The 21,400-nt window shown below is 26.5% G+C and overlaps 1 protein-coding gene across 6 annotated transcripts in view; it reads right to left on the minus strand.

The window, feature by feature from the left end:
* The window catches only part of dop (microtubule-associated serine/threonine (MAST) protein kinase dop), a 59,615-nt gene extending 38,371 nt beyond the window's left edge, over positions 1–21,244 (minus strand). The window contains exons 1-11 of one of the 6 annotated variants that reach the window (XM_016048071.4): positions 21,033–21,244; positions 19,369–19,700; positions 17,176–17,193; positions 16,854–17,028; positions 11,222–11,295; positions 11,040–11,068; positions 10,179–10,246; positions 9,579–9,636; positions 7,947–8,028; positions 6,795–6,955; positions 988–1,017 (exon numbers count right to left, since the gene is read on the minus strand). In XM_016048071.4, coding sequence (XP_015903557.1) covers positions 988–1,017; positions 6,795–6,955; positions 7,947–8,028; positions 9,579–9,636; positions 10,179–10,246; positions 11,040–11,068; positions 11,222–11,295; positions 16,854–17,028; positions 17,176–17,193; positions 19,369–19,692 — 1,019 coding nt within the window. In that variant the 5' untranslated portion in view covers positions 19,693–19,700; positions 21,033–21,244. Of the gene's footprint in view, positions 1–987; positions 1,018–6,794; positions 6,956–7,946; positions 8,029–9,578; positions 9,637–10,178; positions 10,247–11,039; positions 11,069–11,221; positions 11,296–16,853; positions 17,029–17,175; positions 17,194–19,368; positions 19,701–20,975 lie in introns of all 6 variants that reach the window. The other 5 variants (XM_043055722.3, XM_016048072.4, XM_016048073.4 and 2 more) reach the window with 5 other exon arrangements.
* Between the last annotated feature and the right edge of the window lie 156 nt (positions 21,245–21,400).

The following is a 21,400-nucleotide window of genomic DNA, read 5'->3' on the forward strand; positions in this document are numbered from 1 at the left end:
CTATGAAGCAAATTTGAGACAAATGCTTTTAAAACCAATTATAACACCAATTGAACAATTTAGAAGTATTTAAGCAAAAAAAAAAAAAAACTTGTAACTAAAAAATTAAGTATTAAAATCGCTATAATAAAATTTATTTTACGCATTTAAAAATAATGTCTAACCCTTATCAGCATTATACCAGGAGATAGCAAAAGTTTGTGTTTGATTTGAAATTAAATGAAGACAACACAATATTTAACACATAATAAAAATAAAAACCATTACTTTATCAATAATTCTTTTTCAGCATTTCTTTATCATTTTCCATAACTGCTCCATGTTTTACATAGTTTCGAATTAAACATATTTAATTTGAACGCAAAGCTTGTTGGGTATTTAATTATATTTATTTATTTAAAAAAAAAAAAAAAAAAAAAAAAGGATTTTTGCCAAAAGAAAACTTTTATGTCATTTAAATAGCAGATTTTATTCTCAGCAGAACACTGAGAATAAAAGTGGTTTTGGTGTTTTTAGGTGAATATGAAGGATTTTGCTCTGTAAAGCAGCATTTAGTAAAAAATAGTCAAGAAAGATGCTTTCTCCATTTATTAATCAAAGCTTTGCTAGTATTTCAAAATAATGCATGCTGCTCACATTACATATCTAACAATTATTTGTTGATATCTCACTTGACACGCATAACAGCACTTTTTTTTTCTTTTTTGCAATTGAGACGAAGAATTGATTTTTGCAGGTACCCGGATTAGCACAAGTCAGAAAATAAAATGATAATGCTAGTAGTAAAATACCTTGTGTAACATTTGAGTGTCATTAAATAAGAAGTAATTACATAACTGACAGACTGAATCATCAATTTAATGCTATAAATACATGACTACAATTTTTCTACAAGAGCCCAAATGGATGAAATAAGTTTTTTCAAATAGTGCAAGGATAAAAAAAAAAATTAAATAACAATAAAATAAAATAAGAATTAACCCTTACTCTAAAGGTGCAAGACACAACCAGGCCAGGCTAAACCATGGAGGAATGAGAAGAAAATAATAAGCATAAATATAGCTGATTTCTTAATGAAGATTACTACAAAATATGAGAGTGCATTAAATGTGATTTATAAAACACCAGTCATACAAGGCTATTAATTATTTCAAACAATATTCGAAAATGCAATTATTTTTTCTTTATCTAAAAATTAAAGTTCCACTATTTCTTAAACTAAAATCTATTATATGCTAGTTATATTTAGGTTAGAATAATACCAGTCTAATTCATGCAGTTATCTCCAATGAAAACTGATTTACTTGCTAAAACAAACAATATTTATAAGCATTTTGTAAATAAGAATGTGTAAAAATTAAGATTAATAACAAATTTTTTTGTGTAAAAAAAAAAAACAATTAAATACTGTTAAAAGCTTTATCAAATGAATTTCTAGAACAAAAGAATTACAGTGAAAAAGTTTTGTTTAAATTAAATAACATAGAAATAGAAAATTATATCTCAGATAATTTTGTACTTTTAAGAAAAATGTTAAAACTCAAAATAAAGAACTAGACTAAAATTCATCATGTAAGACAATAGTAAATTATAATTAAAGTGCTATGAAGCAATTACGTGCAAAACAATAAAAACAAATTTAAAAAATAATTCTGTAAAGAAAATAAAATCTTAATTTCATGAACATAATAAAAATGTCAGTCCTGTTGCAATTGCAATAATTGTAATTGAAGGTAAAAATATTCCATACTAATAATACTTAATTATATTTTTTCAAATAAATTAAGCTGCTTTTCAGAAAGATAGAAATCTATTCTTTTATTTAACAATGTTTCGTAATTCAACAAAAAAGTGAATTTTACGCTTTGGTAATTTACGCACTGACATAATACTATTATTGGACAATAAAAACAGTTTGTCATAATTACAGTTCTTAAACTATATGAATATAATGATCAGAAAATCTGAACAGGCAACAGCTCCCAATTGTTTTGATCAGCAGGGTTTGCGCACAAACTGAAGCCTTTTGATTATTAAGCATTAATGACTGCATATATAGTAAAATTTTAACTATAATTTCATTGTTTAACAGCTGTATAATCTTTTATTTATAAAATTACACAATTAATTTATATGACATATTTTAGCTAATTATAGGAATCCAAATTAAAATCTATGCAGAAATGTCAATGATTCTCTAAAAATAAACAAAAGTTCATGTTGAGAGAGAAATTCCTTTAAAAAAAAATGCACCAACAGCCCAGACACATGTTTTATATAATGCTCAAAATAATGATTATTTATTTCTAAATCAATAAAAAAAATAAAGATTCACCATCCACGCCTGCTTTAAAAGAAAAAGGAGATTATCAAATCAATAATAAAATCTATTACTTTATTTTAATCCAGCTTGTGCAGTGAGTATTAAATTAGCAACTAATATAAGAGCTATAAATTAACCAAAAATAGATATATGCATTAATTGTTATTTCTAGTTGATGCAAAATAATAATTATTGACATATTAAAAAAGTTAGTAAAGCATGCAATTAAGATTATGCAGAGCAGTGTTAAGCACATGCATTTGCATTAGTGACTTCAAAATCCTAAAAATACAAATAAACCCAGTATAAAAACTGATGAATTATTTGAAAAATTACTTTTTGTACCGTTGTTAAAAATATATGGTTGAAAACTCATCATATGGGCAATAAATAAACATTTTAAAATATTGTATCTCATAACTTTGGATATCCTTTGATTAAATTAATACCAAAAAAATTGCATAATAAACAGGTCAATGTGAAAACATGTATATAAATCAAATTTGTAAGAAAAATAATTAAGATTTTTATATTTATGTCTGAAATGCTAAATTAAGAGCATCTATAAAATAAAATAAAAATCTTACATGTTACATTAAAGTTTTTATTTTTTTTCTAAGTTAATAAAATTATAATAATTAATGAAATGAAATCTATGAAAATTTTTATAGTAATATTTTTTCTAATCAAAACAGGCATGAGATTGTTGAAAAGAGGAAGAAAGTGAAGAAAGTATACAATAAAATAATGATTAAAAGTATACGTAGAATAGGAAAAATAAGAATAAGAGCCTTTTTGGTGTACAGAGAATTTACCAGTATACAATATTTTTGTTTAAGTACTACTTAAAGAATTAAAATATTAAACTAATTTATGGAAACATTTCAAATTATAATAAAAAAGAATTTTCAAACTTCCTAGTTTCATTGTTTAACATAATTATAGCTATTACTTTATTATATATTTTCAAATTGCTCAATTTCTTTTTCTTTTGAATTTTCAGAATTTAACAGCAATTTTAACGATATCCTAATTGAAGTGCTTATTCAATTTTATTATAAATACGCTAACAAAATTCAACACTTCATAATATTTATTAAAACTAATCAGTTTTTTGTTTTTGATATATCATTAAGAGATCAGCAAGCCAACAAATATAGTATTAGAAAAATGTTCCAATAATGTTGAAAAATTGTGTTTTAAGTTTTAATTAATGAACAAATTAAATTACATAACTAAATAGTAGCTGAGACTTAAGTAAAAAGCATGAACATAAAAGTCTGAAATAAATTGGCAAAGCTTATGCCTTATTTCAAATTAAATTGGTACGTGATCTCCCAGTAAGAAAATTTCCAAGTTACCAACACTCAATATTTTTGTCAATTCCTATATTTGAAATCAACTCATATATTTTTATAGTTTTTATACATTTAAGTACACATTATAGAAAAGTTTAAGTATGCGCTTATTAAGCATTTTAAGGCATATGAAAAAAAGAAGATAAGAAAAAAAATAATTAAAGAAAGAAAAAAGCAGAAAATAATGCAAAAAAATCACATGCCTGCTGAAAATAATAGGTAGTAATTAATAATATATTGTTTCACAAGTCACTATTTCAATAATTTTACTACAAACTAAATTTTACTGAAATCAAACTAAATACTTTACACAAAGAAATTTAGTTAAAAATACACACACATTATCTTTCCTTTCAAAAAAAAATCTCTTTTGCAAATAAATAGATATTATTGAATCTTTCACAAATGAAATCTTACCGAAAAATATTGAATGTATTGAAGAGGGAATGAGTAAATGAAGGAGGCATGTAGCATGAATAAAATTATTTACTATAAAGCCTTTTATTCTGTATCTAATTTATTGGAACTTGCTTTATTAATAAAATTTTTAAAGCAATTCTATCAAAATTTTTTAAAAAAGTAACACTTATTGGAAGAGCTGAATGGGTAGAAAAAATTGGAGTAACATTTTAATGAATTTGAGCAAATAAGCTTTAAAGTTCAAGCATTGACAAAAGGAAAAAGCAATCACACATTGCGTTTATTTCTCATTTTCGGCCATCACATAGGTGAAATCACTAAATGATAATTTAAAGTGACTAAGTCATAATGTTTGCTCTCTTGGTAATTTAATTTTCTTCCGAAATAATAAATATCACAAAAACTTTCTTAATTTAATCAAATTTTGGTTGCCAAATGCACTTCGAACTTCCTTTTACTCTCTGATTGTAACTCAGTATATTTAACAACTGAGATGAGCAAAACTTAAAGATTTGGCAAAATAAATTAATGCTACATAGCTTAATAAGGTTAAAACTTAAAATGATCTTTTCACATGATACTCAGAATTGACAATTGATGATTTCATCTACCATGTCAAAAACTAAATATTTTAGGGCAGAAAATAATTATTAGCTATTATAAATACGAAGTAATTATAAAGAAAAGTACATATAAAATTATAAGTGATTCATCTATTATGTTCTTCAATCATTTAGACATTTTCCAGTCAAAAATTCACAATATCGATATAGAAAATAATTATTTAAAAATTAAATAATTATAAATAAAAATTTGCAAATTTTTTTTTTAGTTATTGAAAACAAAAATGCAAAAACAATCACCTTAAAAACATTTAACAGTAGTTTTGTCCATTATGTATAAAATCAATTTTTATTTTACTCTCATTCTAACTCCTCCTTTCCCTAGAGCAAGGGTGATTGTGAGCCCAAGTCAAAATTTCGGGAAATTTCTTGAGTTAAAAAAAAAAAAGAACAGTTTTAAATTGAAAAATTTGAAAAAAATTTAAACAAGTTTTTTCTTCCTTTTTCTCAATATTTCTTAGTTTACTTAACATACATTTAAAATTTTACACATAAATATACCATTTACACATACCTATGATGACCTGGAGAAGTAATTAAAATTTACAAATATATCCTTCTTTCTTGAGTTTATGATTATAACAACTATTTACTGATAAAAAATGAATATTAATCATGAATATATGCTTATAAAGTATTTCTCTGGCTTTCCCCTACAAACAAATAAAATAAACTGTGTTTTAAGTTTCACCTTTGAAAATTTGATTTCCGGATACTTCTGTGATGAATGATTTTTTGAAACGTCTGGACCTTCGATCTCCGGAAACTTCCGGATCACTGTTAGCGAAAAATCCGGAATTTTTCCGGAGCACAATCAGCCCTGCTAGAGCATGTGACATACAAAGCTCTAGATTCAAAGCCTTCTGTACTCCAAATATATTTCTCAGTTTTAAATGATTAAGACCGAAATTCGAAAATGTTCCTTAAATTAATGCTGGACTAGAATGTAGACATTCAAACTGTATGAAATCTGATGGAATATTTGTTTTCTTAAAGCCTTTCCATCAGATAGAATAAAAATTAAGGCTGTGCTTTGATCTTGAACTAACGTTCTCCTTTAAAGAAATGAGAAGTAACTTTTTTTTAACTGATACAGAGATCAAATTTCGGATCACTAATTATAAATTAAAACTATGACAATGTAAATTAAAAAAATTATTCTAATAACTGTACTGAATATTGATAATAACTTAATTAAGAACTTTATTTAATCAAATGAAAAAAATATTTAAACAAACATTTGCATTTTATGTGTAAATAATAATTAGTTTAATAATAAGGAAATATATCGAAATCATAATGAATAGATAATGTTCATGAGCATAAAAAGCCTTTGCAGCAAATATTGAGAATCAAAAAGAATTTCACAACTTTAGTTTAGACAATTATTGATGGCCACATTAGTTTCAATTAAGCTAAAAAATCTTAATAGATCATGGCTTAAAAAAACTAAAATCAATATTTGGATTGATAACAATTAACAGCTCATAGTTATTATCTGTAATATAAACTTAATAATTACAGTATAAAATATCAAATCATACTAATCTTAAAGTATAAGTAGCACTATGTTTTTCTTTAAAAAAATCCAATCAATAGTTTCAATAAATTTGGGAATATTTTTCATACATGATGATTTGTATACATTATAATATGAATCTTAATTACAAAAGATTATAGTTATATATGGATGTGCATGACTTAAACAGTTATGTAGTTGGATTTCGAATAAAATGTCCCCGATGATAGAAAAGGAACTTTCCCCAGGTATTTGAGGTCAAAAACCCAACTCTGATGAAATCATTTGAATTTTTCAAAACATTTTTTAGAACCTTCTTCCACTAAGCGTTTTATTTTTCATACATATTCATAAAAGGGAATTTTCGTTTAAAAAATTTTTTATTTTAAAATATTACTCGCCTCTTACATCCACTCATTCCTTCACCATTAAAATGTTAAGCAGAAAATTCCTTAAGTAAATCATTTAGGTATGGTTACAAAAGCTAAGTGGCTAAAAGTATAAAAAAATGAAACAGTTCAAATTAGTTTTCCCTAATCTGATAAGAATACCTGAGACTTCTGGATCTAGGTCGGACAATGGGGGAATGCCTTCCATCTTCTTCTAATCCTGGATTACTTTCATTACTGCTGAAATGAGTATGTGAGCAATGGCCATCATCAATTGCAGAATGTGCTAGAGTATGCAACTTCTCTTGGGATGAGCACTGAGACTATAATAGAAATAACGCAAACACTGTTAGAAATAGAAAACATTTTTCAAAGGACAAAGTTATAAAAACCTTTTGTAAATACAACCATCAAATTAAAATGGATTTTTCTGCCACTAAACCAGGGTGACACAAATGAAGTGAAAAACCCAGAAAATTTTCTGTGCAAAAACTCAATATCAATTTAAAATTAAATTACTTACCAATGAAGAATATCACACCTTATAGTAACTAATTTAGGAACAAAAAGAGTCGCACTAACAAGAATCGCGATATTGGATTTTAAAATCAGGTGAATATGAATCAGGATAATGGATTTTAAAAACACTTGAATAAAAATCACGATATTGGCTATTTAAATAGTGAGAATACAAATAACGATGAGTAACTTTTAAATTAGCTCAATACGAAAATTCAAGTCTATATTTAATGTTAAAGTCGTGTATTACAGAATCGCGATATTAGCAGATCCCAAAACACTTTCAAATATTCAAAATGGTGAGTGTGTCAAATTAAAGGAATCAAATTTGAGGATTTCTACCAATTAACAGAAGAATAACATGCATGTAAATGTGTCGTTAATGGGATATACTGAAATATTCGAAATTTTAGGTAGCAAACTTTGAGAAAATTTTGCCAGATTACAAGCTTTTGATTTGCAGAACGGCATGAACCAATGATCTTAAAGTAACAAAATTTCAGGAAATTAGTGAAAAAAATCATGTGCCCTACTCCTAACTTTTAGGCTTAGAAGAATGCTACGAAAAACCCGAATTTGGGGATACACCCAGAATACAATCACTCCAGCTAAATAAAGGAGGAAAAAACTTCAGAGTAATTATAAAGTAATATTTTATTATGAAGTTAATACAATAAATAAGTTTTATTCAATTTTTTGATTGTGTTTGTTTAAATTTCTCTTGTTTTTCCTATTTACACTATAATTCAATTTCTTAAATTGTTGAATAAAAGATTGATATCCAAAAATACTTACCGAAACATTAGAGCTTCCAGGTGTGTTTGTACCATACCCTGAAGATGGAAGAGACGCCAGGGACCATCGACGCCCATCAACACTACAAAAAAGAAATTTAATTATAAATTTCATTTTATAAAACTATAGGACAGAAACTAAAATTTAAATTAATTTTAAAGACATTAAATAGAACAATCACTTAAATTTAGAATTAATACCAATGATAGGATTCAGCCAATACATATGTACCAATTTTTAAAACTTACTCTTATGCTTTAATTTCATATTTTGTAATCTGGCAATTTAGTTATGAAAATATTTTTAAATCACTTTTGAAAATTATTTGTAAGTACATGACATCCATTCTCCCTTTTTGCTTTATTATGTTTCTATTTGTGCATTATTTTGTATTTATCTTGAATTTTTGTTTACAAAATCAGTTTTTTTAGAATCATTTCTTTGATGCTCCTCACACTATTAAAGTGATAGATATTACTTTGGCTACATTAAAACTAAATTAGAAAGCACTGTGTTTGAGCATTGCTAATGAAGAGATATCTTTCTGTTGATCTATTTTCTAACTAAATTTTCATATTCTTTTCTTTTTTTAAAAATTTTTTTTCCTTACTTTTTTTTGTATTATATATACCTAAGGATTTTTTTAAACAACATTATTTTACTCGAACAGCAAAACTGTGCATTGTGTATGATTTAAATGAAAAATAAAGTTAAAATTTTTTTTAAGCATAATGATATATTTCTAAATGTTTTTATAAACATACTCGTTATCTATTAAGGAATGTTTTGAACCCTATAACTACCAATTACTATCTCCAGAAAATCTTGCCACTAAGGATTACTAAATAATTTGAGACCTTTAATCCTCATCAAGAATAGAGAAAATCAAATGAAAATATGAGTACATCTGAAAACACACTATATTTTTAATTTGAGTAAGAGCCACATGATGAAAATTGATATAATCGATCCTTTTAAAAAAATTAAAAACCATATACTGTACACTCTTAATCCACCTAATGCTAATTTGAATTCCTTTGTCGAAGAGTTTCTTCTCAAACCTTGCTATGTGAATTTTTTTTAAATAGAAAATGAATTTTTTTCGGAAAAATCACGATGTAAGCTTATTGTAAACCAATTCTTTTCTATTTAAGGCATAATTAGTTTTCGACTTACTTTTAAAAATAAAATTATCATTCATGCATTTAGACTTATAATCAACTATCATTACATACATATTTAATAGTAGTTATTCTTATGTTTCATGACTCTACTTTTTCGAGTAATACTTTAGAATATATTTTTCTACTTTTAAGAACATATTTAGTTCTGAACTTGTTACCTCGAAAACTTGTTATCTAGCAATTCTTTTAGTGTCCCTTTAACACTATAATTATAAACAATAAAATATATAAACTATATATAAACTATAATATATATACACTATATATAAACTATAATATATATAAACTATAAATATAACTATATAACACTGCATTAACTTTTACAGATAGTGAAGTAACATAACTCAAAAAGTTCAACAGGGAATATACTTGGATCAATGAAATTTATAAGTAAGCTCATTTATTAAAAAAGAAAAAAAAAAAATATAATATAATAATAATAATTTACCGTTTGACAGGAGCATTAACTGTATGACTGCTGGATCTTAAATTGTCAACAGGCACAGCTAAAATCAAACACCAAAGTAATTATGATTTTAATGAAATTTCAAGGTCAAACACATAAATGTTTACAAATGCATTGCAATTCTATGAGTATAGTTTGTCTATAGAAAGAATTCCTTTCATCACAAAGTCTAAGGCTATCTGCCGCTGTGGAAACAAGAAATAGCGCATTTTAAAGAGGGGAGCTTCTTTCTCCCTTGATTACCTTTCTCTAGCCGACCAGAAGCAATACATGTCTCAAACAATGACCCAATGCCCTTACTTGAAATAGTTAAACCTCATAACCATAGAAACCGCCATCACTCCAGACGAATGGCATGGGGAGTTCTTTACATAGACGGACTATACATGTTTATATAAAAAACTTTTTAATTTATAAAATATTAAAAATAAAAAATCTATGTTACTTTAAAAATAAAATAAAAATTAATTTAAGATGCTCTGTTAAAATGAAATAAAAAGTAAGAATTGGAAGAAAATGAGTTTAAATTTATAAAGAAAAAGAAAATGTATTAAAGAAGACTTAAGAAGTCAATGCACTTACATTGCAATACTGGTGAATGACAGCGAGGTAATGTTGGAGAAGTATTAATAAAAGACTTCCTTGCAGCTCTAAAATAAAAATAAAACTTTATTGGCAGAACATAAATAAAAGCATAATAATAAACACAATAATATTTAAACGAATTAGTTGCTATTAAACAATGCTAGTTGCTTAAACTATTAAGTTGCCATACCATCCTAAGAGCCTTTTTTTACTAAAAATATTAAATTATTTACTTAAAATATGCAGTTAAATTCTGAAAAAATTCTTAAGAAAGTTTGGATTTTTTTCTTTCATTGTATGATTTTTCCGTCTAACTTATTTTATTGTATTAAAGGCATGATTTTCACAATTATTTTCATTTTTACATTGCACTCTGCGACATTTTGGTTTTCAACCATGTTTCTCAGATAAAGTTTCTGAAGTAGCTGATTGTTAGAAATCTCTCATATTTTAACCAGGTTACATTACTTTTTTAGAGATACATACAGCTGGTGAGATTCATGCAAATTGCTAAGATAGACAATACTGTGTTTTAATGTAGTTCAGTAATGTAGTTCAATTAAAAGTAATTTTAGAAAGGAAATAGTTTTAAACTGAAATTCAAGCTTAATTATAAAAAGCTAAAAAGTTATTTGTAAGAACATATGGACGATGAAGTCACACAACAGCCTATCCAATAAGTTATGTGATAGCTTCACCATCTTTTATTTTGCTTCTTTTTTAAGAATACATAATTTTTAAGAATATATTTGTTATGACTGAAAATACAACAATTTAATTAGAGATAACTTTATAAACTAGATTACAGATAACTCGTTTTTACTTTATTATTAAACACTGAAAAAAAAAATTATTTACCTTCCTCTACGAGGTGGGACTAGATCCTTCTGAAAATGAAAACACAAATTCTATTACTTCTATTTAAAATAATCAGTAATATTAAGGAATTCAACAATCTGATCTCTTAATATTATTGTAAGCATGTATTTGTTTAGAAGAATGACAGTAGATAAAATAATTCGTTTACAAAAACAACTCACCATGCAAGCAGAAAGAGAAGGAGCTGACTGACCCATTAACGATGCCCTCATCCGTAGTAAGTTGGAAGACTCAACTGAAAAGATAAGAAAGAAATTAATAGTTATGGTCAGTTTTCATAGTAACTATGAAAATTTTCAACAGTAACTTAATAGTTTTCAGCCCTTTCAATAGTTTGACAACAAAATAGCTTTGGGTCAATTTAAGACATAAAATAATTAAAGATAAAAAATTAAGAATTACCAATTTTTTAAACTTTATGTGACGTAATGTGTTTAAAATATCAAAATTTTAAAAACATGGTGAAAATGGTGTACAATACAATAAATAACTGCTATAACAGCTGAAACGCGAATAACAGTAACAACTGGCGAAAAATAATGAGAAAAAAACGTGGACTTATAATGAAAAAGTGTGATTTCTAAACTTTGAAAATTGCATAGTTAATAACATCTCATAAAAAATATTGGAATTTGAAAAAAGTAGAAATGGGTGAAAAAGATTGGGATTTGACATTGACGATTGACAGCATTGAAGGGGTTTGACATTGAAGATTGACAGCAGCAGGAATCAAGTGCATCAAAAGCGATTATTCAAATAAAAAATTCACATATTTTAATAACATCATTAAACATTTCTTAATTTAAAAAACAAGTGGAAGAAAACTATCAGAAAATGGCTTGGAATTACTATGGAATCGTTGTGAATTGATTACACAAAAAGTGATAATTCAAATATGAAATTTGCATATTCAAAATATGATAGTCTTAAAAATATTTATGTTTCAAAAACAGCACGTTTCACAAACCTCGAATAATAAAAGCACCTTTAAAGGCTTTTAAAAAAACGGAAATAAAAAATAAGAGCCTTTAAGCATTTTTTAAGAAAGCTATGCACCCTGCTGTAGTATGCAGTAATAGGCTAAATTATTTCATAATTACTGAGAATCAGGGTTGGGTTTTTGACATGACAAGGGTATAATACTGGTTTAAACCGTCAAAAACCCGTCGAAAACGTCAAAAACTGAAGTTTGCCAAGAAAATATATAAACTTCAAAACTACCAACAGTTGCCATGCATTATATGGAAATTTAATTATACTATAGGTAATCAGCAGGTTTTAAAATATTTTTTTATTAAAATTAAGGTAAAATAACAGATTTAAAATCTCAGAAATTTATATTCAAATGCATGTGCAGAAAAATTGTGCACAAAAATTGTTTTAATATTTATATTTTGAAAAAAATATTTTTTTTTTGATATTTAAGAAAATTAAGTTTATTACCATGCATTTTTGACATATAAGGAACATTTAACTAATATTTATATTTATAAGGAACTTACAAGTTATGTTGTATAAATACAAACTTGATACAAGTGTATAAAAAAAAAATTAATGTTAGACTGAATATCTTTATTATCCAGTATGTTAATTTGAATTTAAAAGTAGTTATATTTATGAATAATGATAAATATAATTCATATTGTTTATTATATTTATTTATAATTATTACACTTATCATTTTAAAACAATTTTCATCTCTTAATTTTTTTTTTCTCTACTTGTATTAAGAATACAAATAATGTATATCTTGAAAGTAAGAAGTAATTATTCAACAGCTGAATATTTAGATATTCAACAAAACTATATAGTATTCAGCAAAATGAAATTCACAAGTATTTGGATAAACTAAATTTTCAGCATAGTAAATGAATAGGCTGAATATACTGTAAATCGACACTAACTACTCTGTGTATTTAACAGAAAGCACTTAAATTTGTATTGTCTTATGTTAACTATGAATTAAAAAAAAATTTAAGATTTAAAATTCAGAATTACTGATTTTTCTGAAAAACTAACAACCAATCACAAAAGTCAAACGAAACAGAACATTACAGTCACTGATCCATGAAATATGTAAACAAATTATTATGGAAATTTTTTAATTACCCTAATTAAATACATAATTTTAAAAATTAGAACATGCATCACACTACATAATCAAAATAAAAATGATGGAAGTAGAAATTTAATTCAAAATTCAATAGTCTAGTTCATTTGCTCCTCGCAGCATACGGTAGCACATAACTAGTTTTGAACATTTTTCCACCACCAAACGAAGTATGTTGAAAGCGGTTCACTAATCCCCCTCCCCCCAGTTTACTTTAGAAGAGCTAAAAATAGACAAAAATTCCCTGATTGTGAATGTTGCATGTGCCCAACCTGTTTAAAAGATTTTTCTTTAAAAGATGTCTAATGTACAAAACTGCTAATGTTTATCTTTAAAAATGTCTAATTTTTAGTATAATCTATATTATGCACTAAATTTGGTTTTAAATAAATTTCTTAATAATATCACTGCAGATTTTCAATAACACATGAAAATGAAAACATAATATTACAAAAGATGTGAACTTTCAAAAGTACAAGATTTTGGCTACTTTTCAAAATATAAGTGCTTCTTCAAAATTTTAAATTTATGTTTTCTAGAACATATTTAGAAACACTATCCTTTATAAAAAAAATAGATAAATTTTATGTATTAATTAAATTTCACAATTAAATATAGGTTTTTGACATTTTCGACATGTTTGACAGTAAGGTTTTTGACGTGACGGTTTAAGCCATGGTTTAAACTGTCAAAAACTGTCACATGTCAAAAACCTGCCAACCCTGCTGAGAATCCTTAGTGGTTGGAGTCTTTGTTATACATTTACAGGATTCGAAATTAACTTGAGTTGATTGGTTTAAGACCACTAAACATTTGAATCTGATTACTATCAAATAATTATAATTGGTCAAGAAGGCCTAGCGATTGATGTGAAAGTATGCTGTTTCTTTAATCATTATTTTTAATTTCATATCTTGGACAGTGTTATTGTCACAAAATAGCAGATTTAACATGATTGTGATATTGCACATTCTCTGTATTGTAATTTTTGGTTTCAATTCCCTTTAGCTTCTTGGGAAAAAAATATCATAGAGATATGTTTAAATAGACTAGCAAAAAGTGAACGGACTAATGATATATCCTAGTAACTGAGCCTCAGACCAGCGACTAAATTTTCTTAATTTCTACCACCGCTGTATCCTTCATTAGACACAAAGGGAAACATTGTTTATCCATAAACTTGTACAAACTCACAAATCTGGATAAACCTGCATTGTTATTTCTTTCACTCATAATATAGGTTAAAATTTAAATAACTACTAGTCACAATTTAAAGTCATAGAGTGAATCAAATGTTGAAAGGAAATGGCTTTCTTTCAACATAATACATTGAATTTATAACTCAGATTCTGAGAAAGAAATAATAAAAACATGCATACAATAGTTGTTGAGTAAGTCCTTAAAAAAAAATAATAGAAGAACCAAATTATTTTTAGTACATTTTTTATGTTCAATATAATTTCCTTTTAGCACAACATACCAGTATTTCCCTTATTTTTTAAGCCTCCTAAAAAGTAAGATTTCAGAAGATACTCAAAATTTGCATTTGTATAAAGGATTGTCTCTTCCTTCAATGTGAATTATATTCCTCTGAGTCATTTATTTAGTTACAAAGTAAAAACAGTATCCAAAGAACAAATTTTTCATACCAATTTTAAAAATTATTCTGCAATTTTGCTGTTAAAAGTACTGATACACCCTGTAGTGAATACTCTAAAATGAGCAAAATATCTCATTTATCTTGACAATGATTTTTTCATAATCAAGTTTTCATGCCAAATTCAATATACTATTATACTTTATGAAATGCTTGAAGCTTCAACTATTTCGAGCACTTTGTCCATTATTTTAGAGAAAGTCATTGTTGACTAGTCATTCCCCAAAGACATGCAAAAGATGAATTATTTGTGCATATACAGCCCAATTGTAAACAGTATCAAATATGGGAAAATAACTTCAAATAATTCAGTCTCAAACTCTTTCAGTGTTGAACTTTTCAAACCGACGTGTTTAATAATAGTCAAAAACTTATTTTTCCATTGCTCTGAGTAAACTGTAGTTTTTTTATTCAATTGACTATGACAATGAAGTCATGTGAAGAATAAAGTTATAACTTTTAACAACAAAAAAGAAAGACTTTCTAAAAAAAAAGAATTAAAAATAAAAAAAAACTATATATAAACTTTTTTAATATTATGTGTGTTATCATTTGCATTTTCAAAGAGTAATTGAATAATTCTCGTATGTAAGCTTCAGATAGGAAAATGCACAAAATTGCATTTTAATGCTTGTTAAGCATAATAATTCCCAATTTCTCAGAAAAATAAATTGAACAATTTTTGGATAGAACTTACATTTTTATTTAAAATAAAGATGTTAAAAAAAACAAACAACAACTTAGAAGCAGCTTAATTTTAAAACAGAAAATAAAAAAAACATAGGTTTCTAATGTTTATATAAATTAGCATTGCTTTTTAAAACCTTCAGCTTAAAATAAATTTTAAAAAAATGAAACAATTATTAAAATATCTAAAAAATGGGATCTATTAGAAAGGAAGGTAATTTGATGACTGCTATGACAAAATCCTCAGCACTCGATTGTGAACTAAAAGCAGCTGCTCTACAGACAATTTATACCAGGTATCCAAAAAATAATTGGATTCACATCTATACAGACGGATCGAAAATGCTTGACAATGTTGGTGTTGGTGTGTATTCAGAATTCTTTGCGTTCTATGCCACCCTTGGTCCATTGCAGACCAATTTTGATGGAGAACTGGAGGCAATTAGAATTGCAACAGAACAAATCAGGGTTAGATCAGTTCAGATTGACAATATAGTTATTTTTTCAGACTCTCTATCAGCCATCCAGGCTATTGCTGCACATAATGTTGCAGAGTCAAATATTATTGACTCCTGCAGAAGAAATATTGATCTCCTAGCTTCTGAGGGAAGGACTGTTGTTCTGCAGTGGATTCCATCTCATATAGGAATAAATGGTAATGAATGGGCTGATACATTAGCAATGAAGGGAACAGAGATTTTGCAGGCAGGTAATGCCAAAGTATCATTTTCATCAATTAAAAGAATTATAAAAAATATTGTGAAGAAAAGCTATGATGCTAATTTAGTAGAAGAAATCAAGAATAAGAAATGGAGGTATTCAATTAATAAAATTCCTAACTCCCCTAGATCCACTGCAATGGCGGTGTTCCGCCTGGAGACTAGACATGACTGCCTTGCTAAACATCTATACAGAATTGGTATATTTGGCTGTCCTATGTGCACAACGTGCAACCAGAACTTTGAGATGGACAAAGATCATTTGCTCAGTTGCTCTTCATTAAATGAAGAAGATTTATTCAGTCGATATTGGCGAGCTAGGGAGTTGATACAATTGGTATCCAGCAACTGATTCTCGTTCATGTTTAAGTGGTTCATGTTTTGCAAGTATTTATTGTTCTTGTATTGTTCAATGGTTCAGTTTCTGTTTTATATGCTCCAATCTCATGCATCTTCGATGCATGGGGGCCAATGATGTAAAGTCAAATGCTTTTGCAATAAAAAAAAATTTTAAAAAAAAAAAAGCAATCTAAAAAAAATTTTTATTTAGTAGTTAATTTTTATTTTCATTAAATTCCAAACAACTTTTTCAAATTAAAAAAAAAATTCTAAATTTAAACCTTGATTGGGAGAATGTTGTGAATGCGGACTGGAACCAAAACTTTCTCTTCTCACACGGACATCTTCTGATATTTGGCGAGATATTGGACGAGGTTTTCGAGGGAAAAGTGAAAGCAAATCATCATATTCACAAGGCTTAGGGGAGATAGTAGGAGATGATGCTGTTCGTTCAACCTATACAACACAAACAATTGCAATAGAAAGATTAACCACAAATACAGTTAAGTATGATTTAAGCTACTAACATTTTTTAACTAAGCAATAAAGTTTTTCAAGGTGTAATTATTTCAATAAAAAGAAAGAATTATTGAAATATCTTACCCTGGTGCACATGGCATACTAAAAAGAAATAAGAAAAAGAAATGAGAATAATATCAGTCGGAAAAAAATACACAATTTTCAAAATAGACTTAGTTTTATAAAAAATAGAATAAGCTAATATGTCATACAAAATTCAGCTTATCATTAATTTCTTTTAATTATTACTTTCAAAGACAAATTTAAATGTAGTTTGATTTGATTTAATAAACCTATAGTCATCTATCGCAAATTTACAACAGCATAATTCAGTACTAATTAAAACTGGAAATAAAAACACTTTAAACTCTATACATACAGATTGTTGTTGTTGTTCTTCTTCTTCATTTACGTCTATACATACAGAAATAGTATATTATATTATATAGTAGTATAGTAGTTTCATGTGTGTTTAAAAATTAAAAAAAAAAAAATAATAATAATCAATTGTTAAATTTACAGCGAGTAAAATTAAACCAATTAATGTTTTTATAAAGAAGTCAATAGAAGTAAATTAGTGAAGTTAATATACATGAATACAGTTTTGGAATCATCCTAACACCAATTTAATAATAATAATAAAATACAGCAGTTAAGAATCTGTTTCGTTCTTTACATGTCAAACCCTGTATAATACACATTCAGAACAGAATAACTTAATAGTTTGTACCACCATAAATTTCATTTAAATGATATACAGAATACAACCAGGTTTCTATCTCAAAGGAACAATTAAATAATGAAACAAACAGAATTGTTAATTTATTAATTTTAAAAAGAAATAGTAAACTTATTATTTAAATTGATCACAATTGCAAATTCCAAAAGGTCAAACATATTTTTAGTGGATAAAAAGCGTAATAATAAAAATGATTTAACAATAAAATTGGAAGATCTTAAAGATAATTGCAAGTTTATAAAATATCTGTATGACACCTATTATAACTTTAAAAAATGATTCTAATTTTAAGGAGCGGTCAAATAATTCGCAGGTATATTTATCAATTTAATATTTTCCTATTTCAGGACAATATCTATCTGCAAATTTTTTATTCCTTAATGGAACAATCTTAAGTAGAACCAAAACAAATTTCAAGCTATCTGGCTTGACTGCCTGATTTTTATTTATTTTGCTGAATGACAGTTTATGGTATAGTGTGGCTTTGAGGAGAACTTCTCCAGACTGAAAGTCTGGTGCTGCCTGCTGCTATGGCAACAAGCAAGAGCACATTTCTAATGGGGTAAAATGGAGGAAAGAAGGTATCGAATGGTTTACTTACCACAAGCTACGCTAAGATGAAGACAAAACAATTCACCCCTATTTGAAGTGACCTTTCCTCGTAATCATAGTACCCGCCACAACGCGAAACGAGTGTCTGGAGGAGTTCTCCTGAAAGCCATACTATAAAGCAACTTTTTGCAGTTTATATAGCAATTAATGAAATAATTTTTGTTGCTTTTTTAAAACATCTGTTTGAAAAAAAAACAAGATACTTGAACAGGACCCCTACCCCCCCCCCTCAAAAAAAAAACTCTTATATACCTATTTGTTAGAATGAAGAGGGATAAAAAAAAAGATAAAAAAAGAGCTGGGTAAAATAAATTTTCCCTAACAACTCTTATTATATAATATTACAGTATAGTAATATAATCTATTTAGTCAACAGTGATAGCATTTTCTGAAGAAGAAAAATAAATTAAAGATCTCAAAGGATTTATCTTTTCATTAAATATATATTACTACTACAAATATAAATTAGAAAATACCACTTGAACAAAATAAAAACTCTTATTAATTATAATTATTTAAAATAAAGAAATGAAATGTTTACTAAGTGTGCAAGGTGGTCGAGAGGCATTATCCTCTTACTAAATGCTCTGAAGATGAGATGTAAGAACAAAATCTGCAATAACTCTGGATATATCTTTGTGCTATCCCTTATTTAATTTCGATAAGAGTTTGCAAGCTATTCTTTGCATAGAGAACCCAAGTCAACATGTGAATAAATAAGATGAGCATTGTCCATTTTCATCTCTGAGGGCAGCAGTTAATATTGTAATTAATTTTATCACAATTATAATGAGAAAAAAAAAACTAATAGCTTGAATAAATAAAATTTTACTCTTTGCATGAAACAATAACAGGAAAATAAATGTAATAGAATTGTATGATTTTGAAAAACATTTGTGACATAAAACAAAAAAAAAGAAACTTACAGGACATGTATTTTCAAATTCCTTAGCTAGCTGTATGACAGTCATGACACATTTAACTTTCTCATCGTCATCAACATTGAACTTGGTTCTTAGATCCTCTTCTGAGAGATCACAAAATTGCTTCAAAGGCAAATCTGATGGAACAACACCCATTAAAACTTCTTCAAGTCGATTAGCAACCATAAAAGATCCCACAGTTGGACAGGGAATATCTCTCCAGCGTTGAGGAGTAATAGTTGGCCGACTTTGAGGAGCTGATGAAGACCGCATGGTGAAAGCTTCACGCCGCGAGTGTCGCCACTGATTATGCTCCTTTTCACTCATTCTCAAATCTAATGAAAATATATTTGTTTAAAAAAATGCTCATTTTGATTCAAATAATTAGGTTCTAAATTATTAATTTCACTTCCGATAAAGAAGAAAATCAAATGAATATTAAGACTTAGTAAAATATATTAGATAACTGAAGTGCTAACAAATAATTAACATACCTACAGTTTTATATATAAAATTATTTTTTAATCTTAATAAAATATTATCAAAACGCATTTTTCTGATATTTCTATGATAAGTTGATAATTGAACATTAAAAACATATTTATTTAATTTTACAATGATATTCAAGCATTATAATTTAAATAACTTTAGATTTTTAGGTGACCCAAACAACGGATTGTCACGAAATTCAAATACTTATAAATCATTTATTTATGATTTCTAAAATATTTTACATTTTAAGCTTCAAAACAATGATAAAAAGTGCAAAAATAAAAAACCAAATATAAGGAGGAAAGAAAAAAATAAAACTTTTGCATAACTTTCCAATTTTAAAATAATTAAATTTGAAAAATTAAAAAAAAAAAAAATACTAGGTTTTAAAGAATTAAAAAAAATACAAAGATAATTTTTACACTAAAATTGAAAAGATGAACATCTTAAAATGTGAGCAAATATTTTAAAAGTGATATGAAATTATTTTTCATTATGAGACAAAATGCTTGGCAAAGCTTGACAATAATGTAAAACTCAATTTTTTATAATTATTCTTAATTTAATAAATAGAATAATCTACTATAAATTATAAATACAAAATCTTTTTTTTTCTGAAACAACTCTAATTGTATTGTATTTTTAAAAAGCAGTAAAAAAAAATAATTTAATACATTACAATTACCACACACTAGTCTCCATATTTAATGGTTGACATAAAATTTATATTAACTATTTTAATCGAAAAATTTAATGTGAAAACATTCAAAACAACTAATGATTGTCAACCGGAGCTTCGATGTTGCTTGGCATACATATTAATATAGAAATAATTAAGAATTAGTCATCAAGAGGTAAAACCCAGCAGACTAACGCAGTTGCTTGCCGATTGCACTAATCTATTACAAATCGATTTTATTAAGTAATATTTTCAGAAAAATTAATAACAAAAAATACAATATGGTACACCACTTTAGGGGAAGGAGAGAAAAAATTGGAGTAAATACGGATCAAAGATGTTAGATAGGCAAACACATGGAGTAGTACTTTATTTATTAAGTAAATAATGTAATTTTTTCTAAAATTTGAAAATATTTTTTTTAATAACAGTTACTCACTAGATAACAAAGCGCTTTATAAATTTTAAAACCAACATCTTAAAAATACATTCTTACACAATAAGGTTATTAGACAGAAGGTATCTCTTGTACAACATTGGACTATATTTTTTTACTAAAGCAAATCTAGGTGTTGGCGAGCTTTCAAATTCATATGGTTCCATATTAATCCCATTTCCCTACAATTTTCGAGCTTTATTTCATGGAATTTTTCTTTCTTACAAAACACAAACCATGATGGAATACAGAACAAAAAAATATTGATCGATAAAATTTCCTGATGCCATTTCGTAAACAAAATAAATGCAGTGAAAATATCTAACATTTTAAAGGAAAGAAATATTTGTTAAACTTATAGGAATGATAAAGATTTAAATACCTTAAACATAATGGTAGCACAAATTAAAAAAAGGTAACTAATTAAA

This window comes from Parasteatoda tepidariorum, chromosome 4 (genome assembly GCF_982258835.1).
Source record: "Parasteatoda tepidariorum strain Cologne lab strain chromosome 4, Ptep-v5.0, whole genome shotgun sequence".
In the NCBI taxonomy this organism is placed as follows: Eukaryota; Metazoa; Arthropoda; class Arachnida; order Araneae; family Theridiidae; genus Parasteatoda; species Parasteatoda tepidariorum.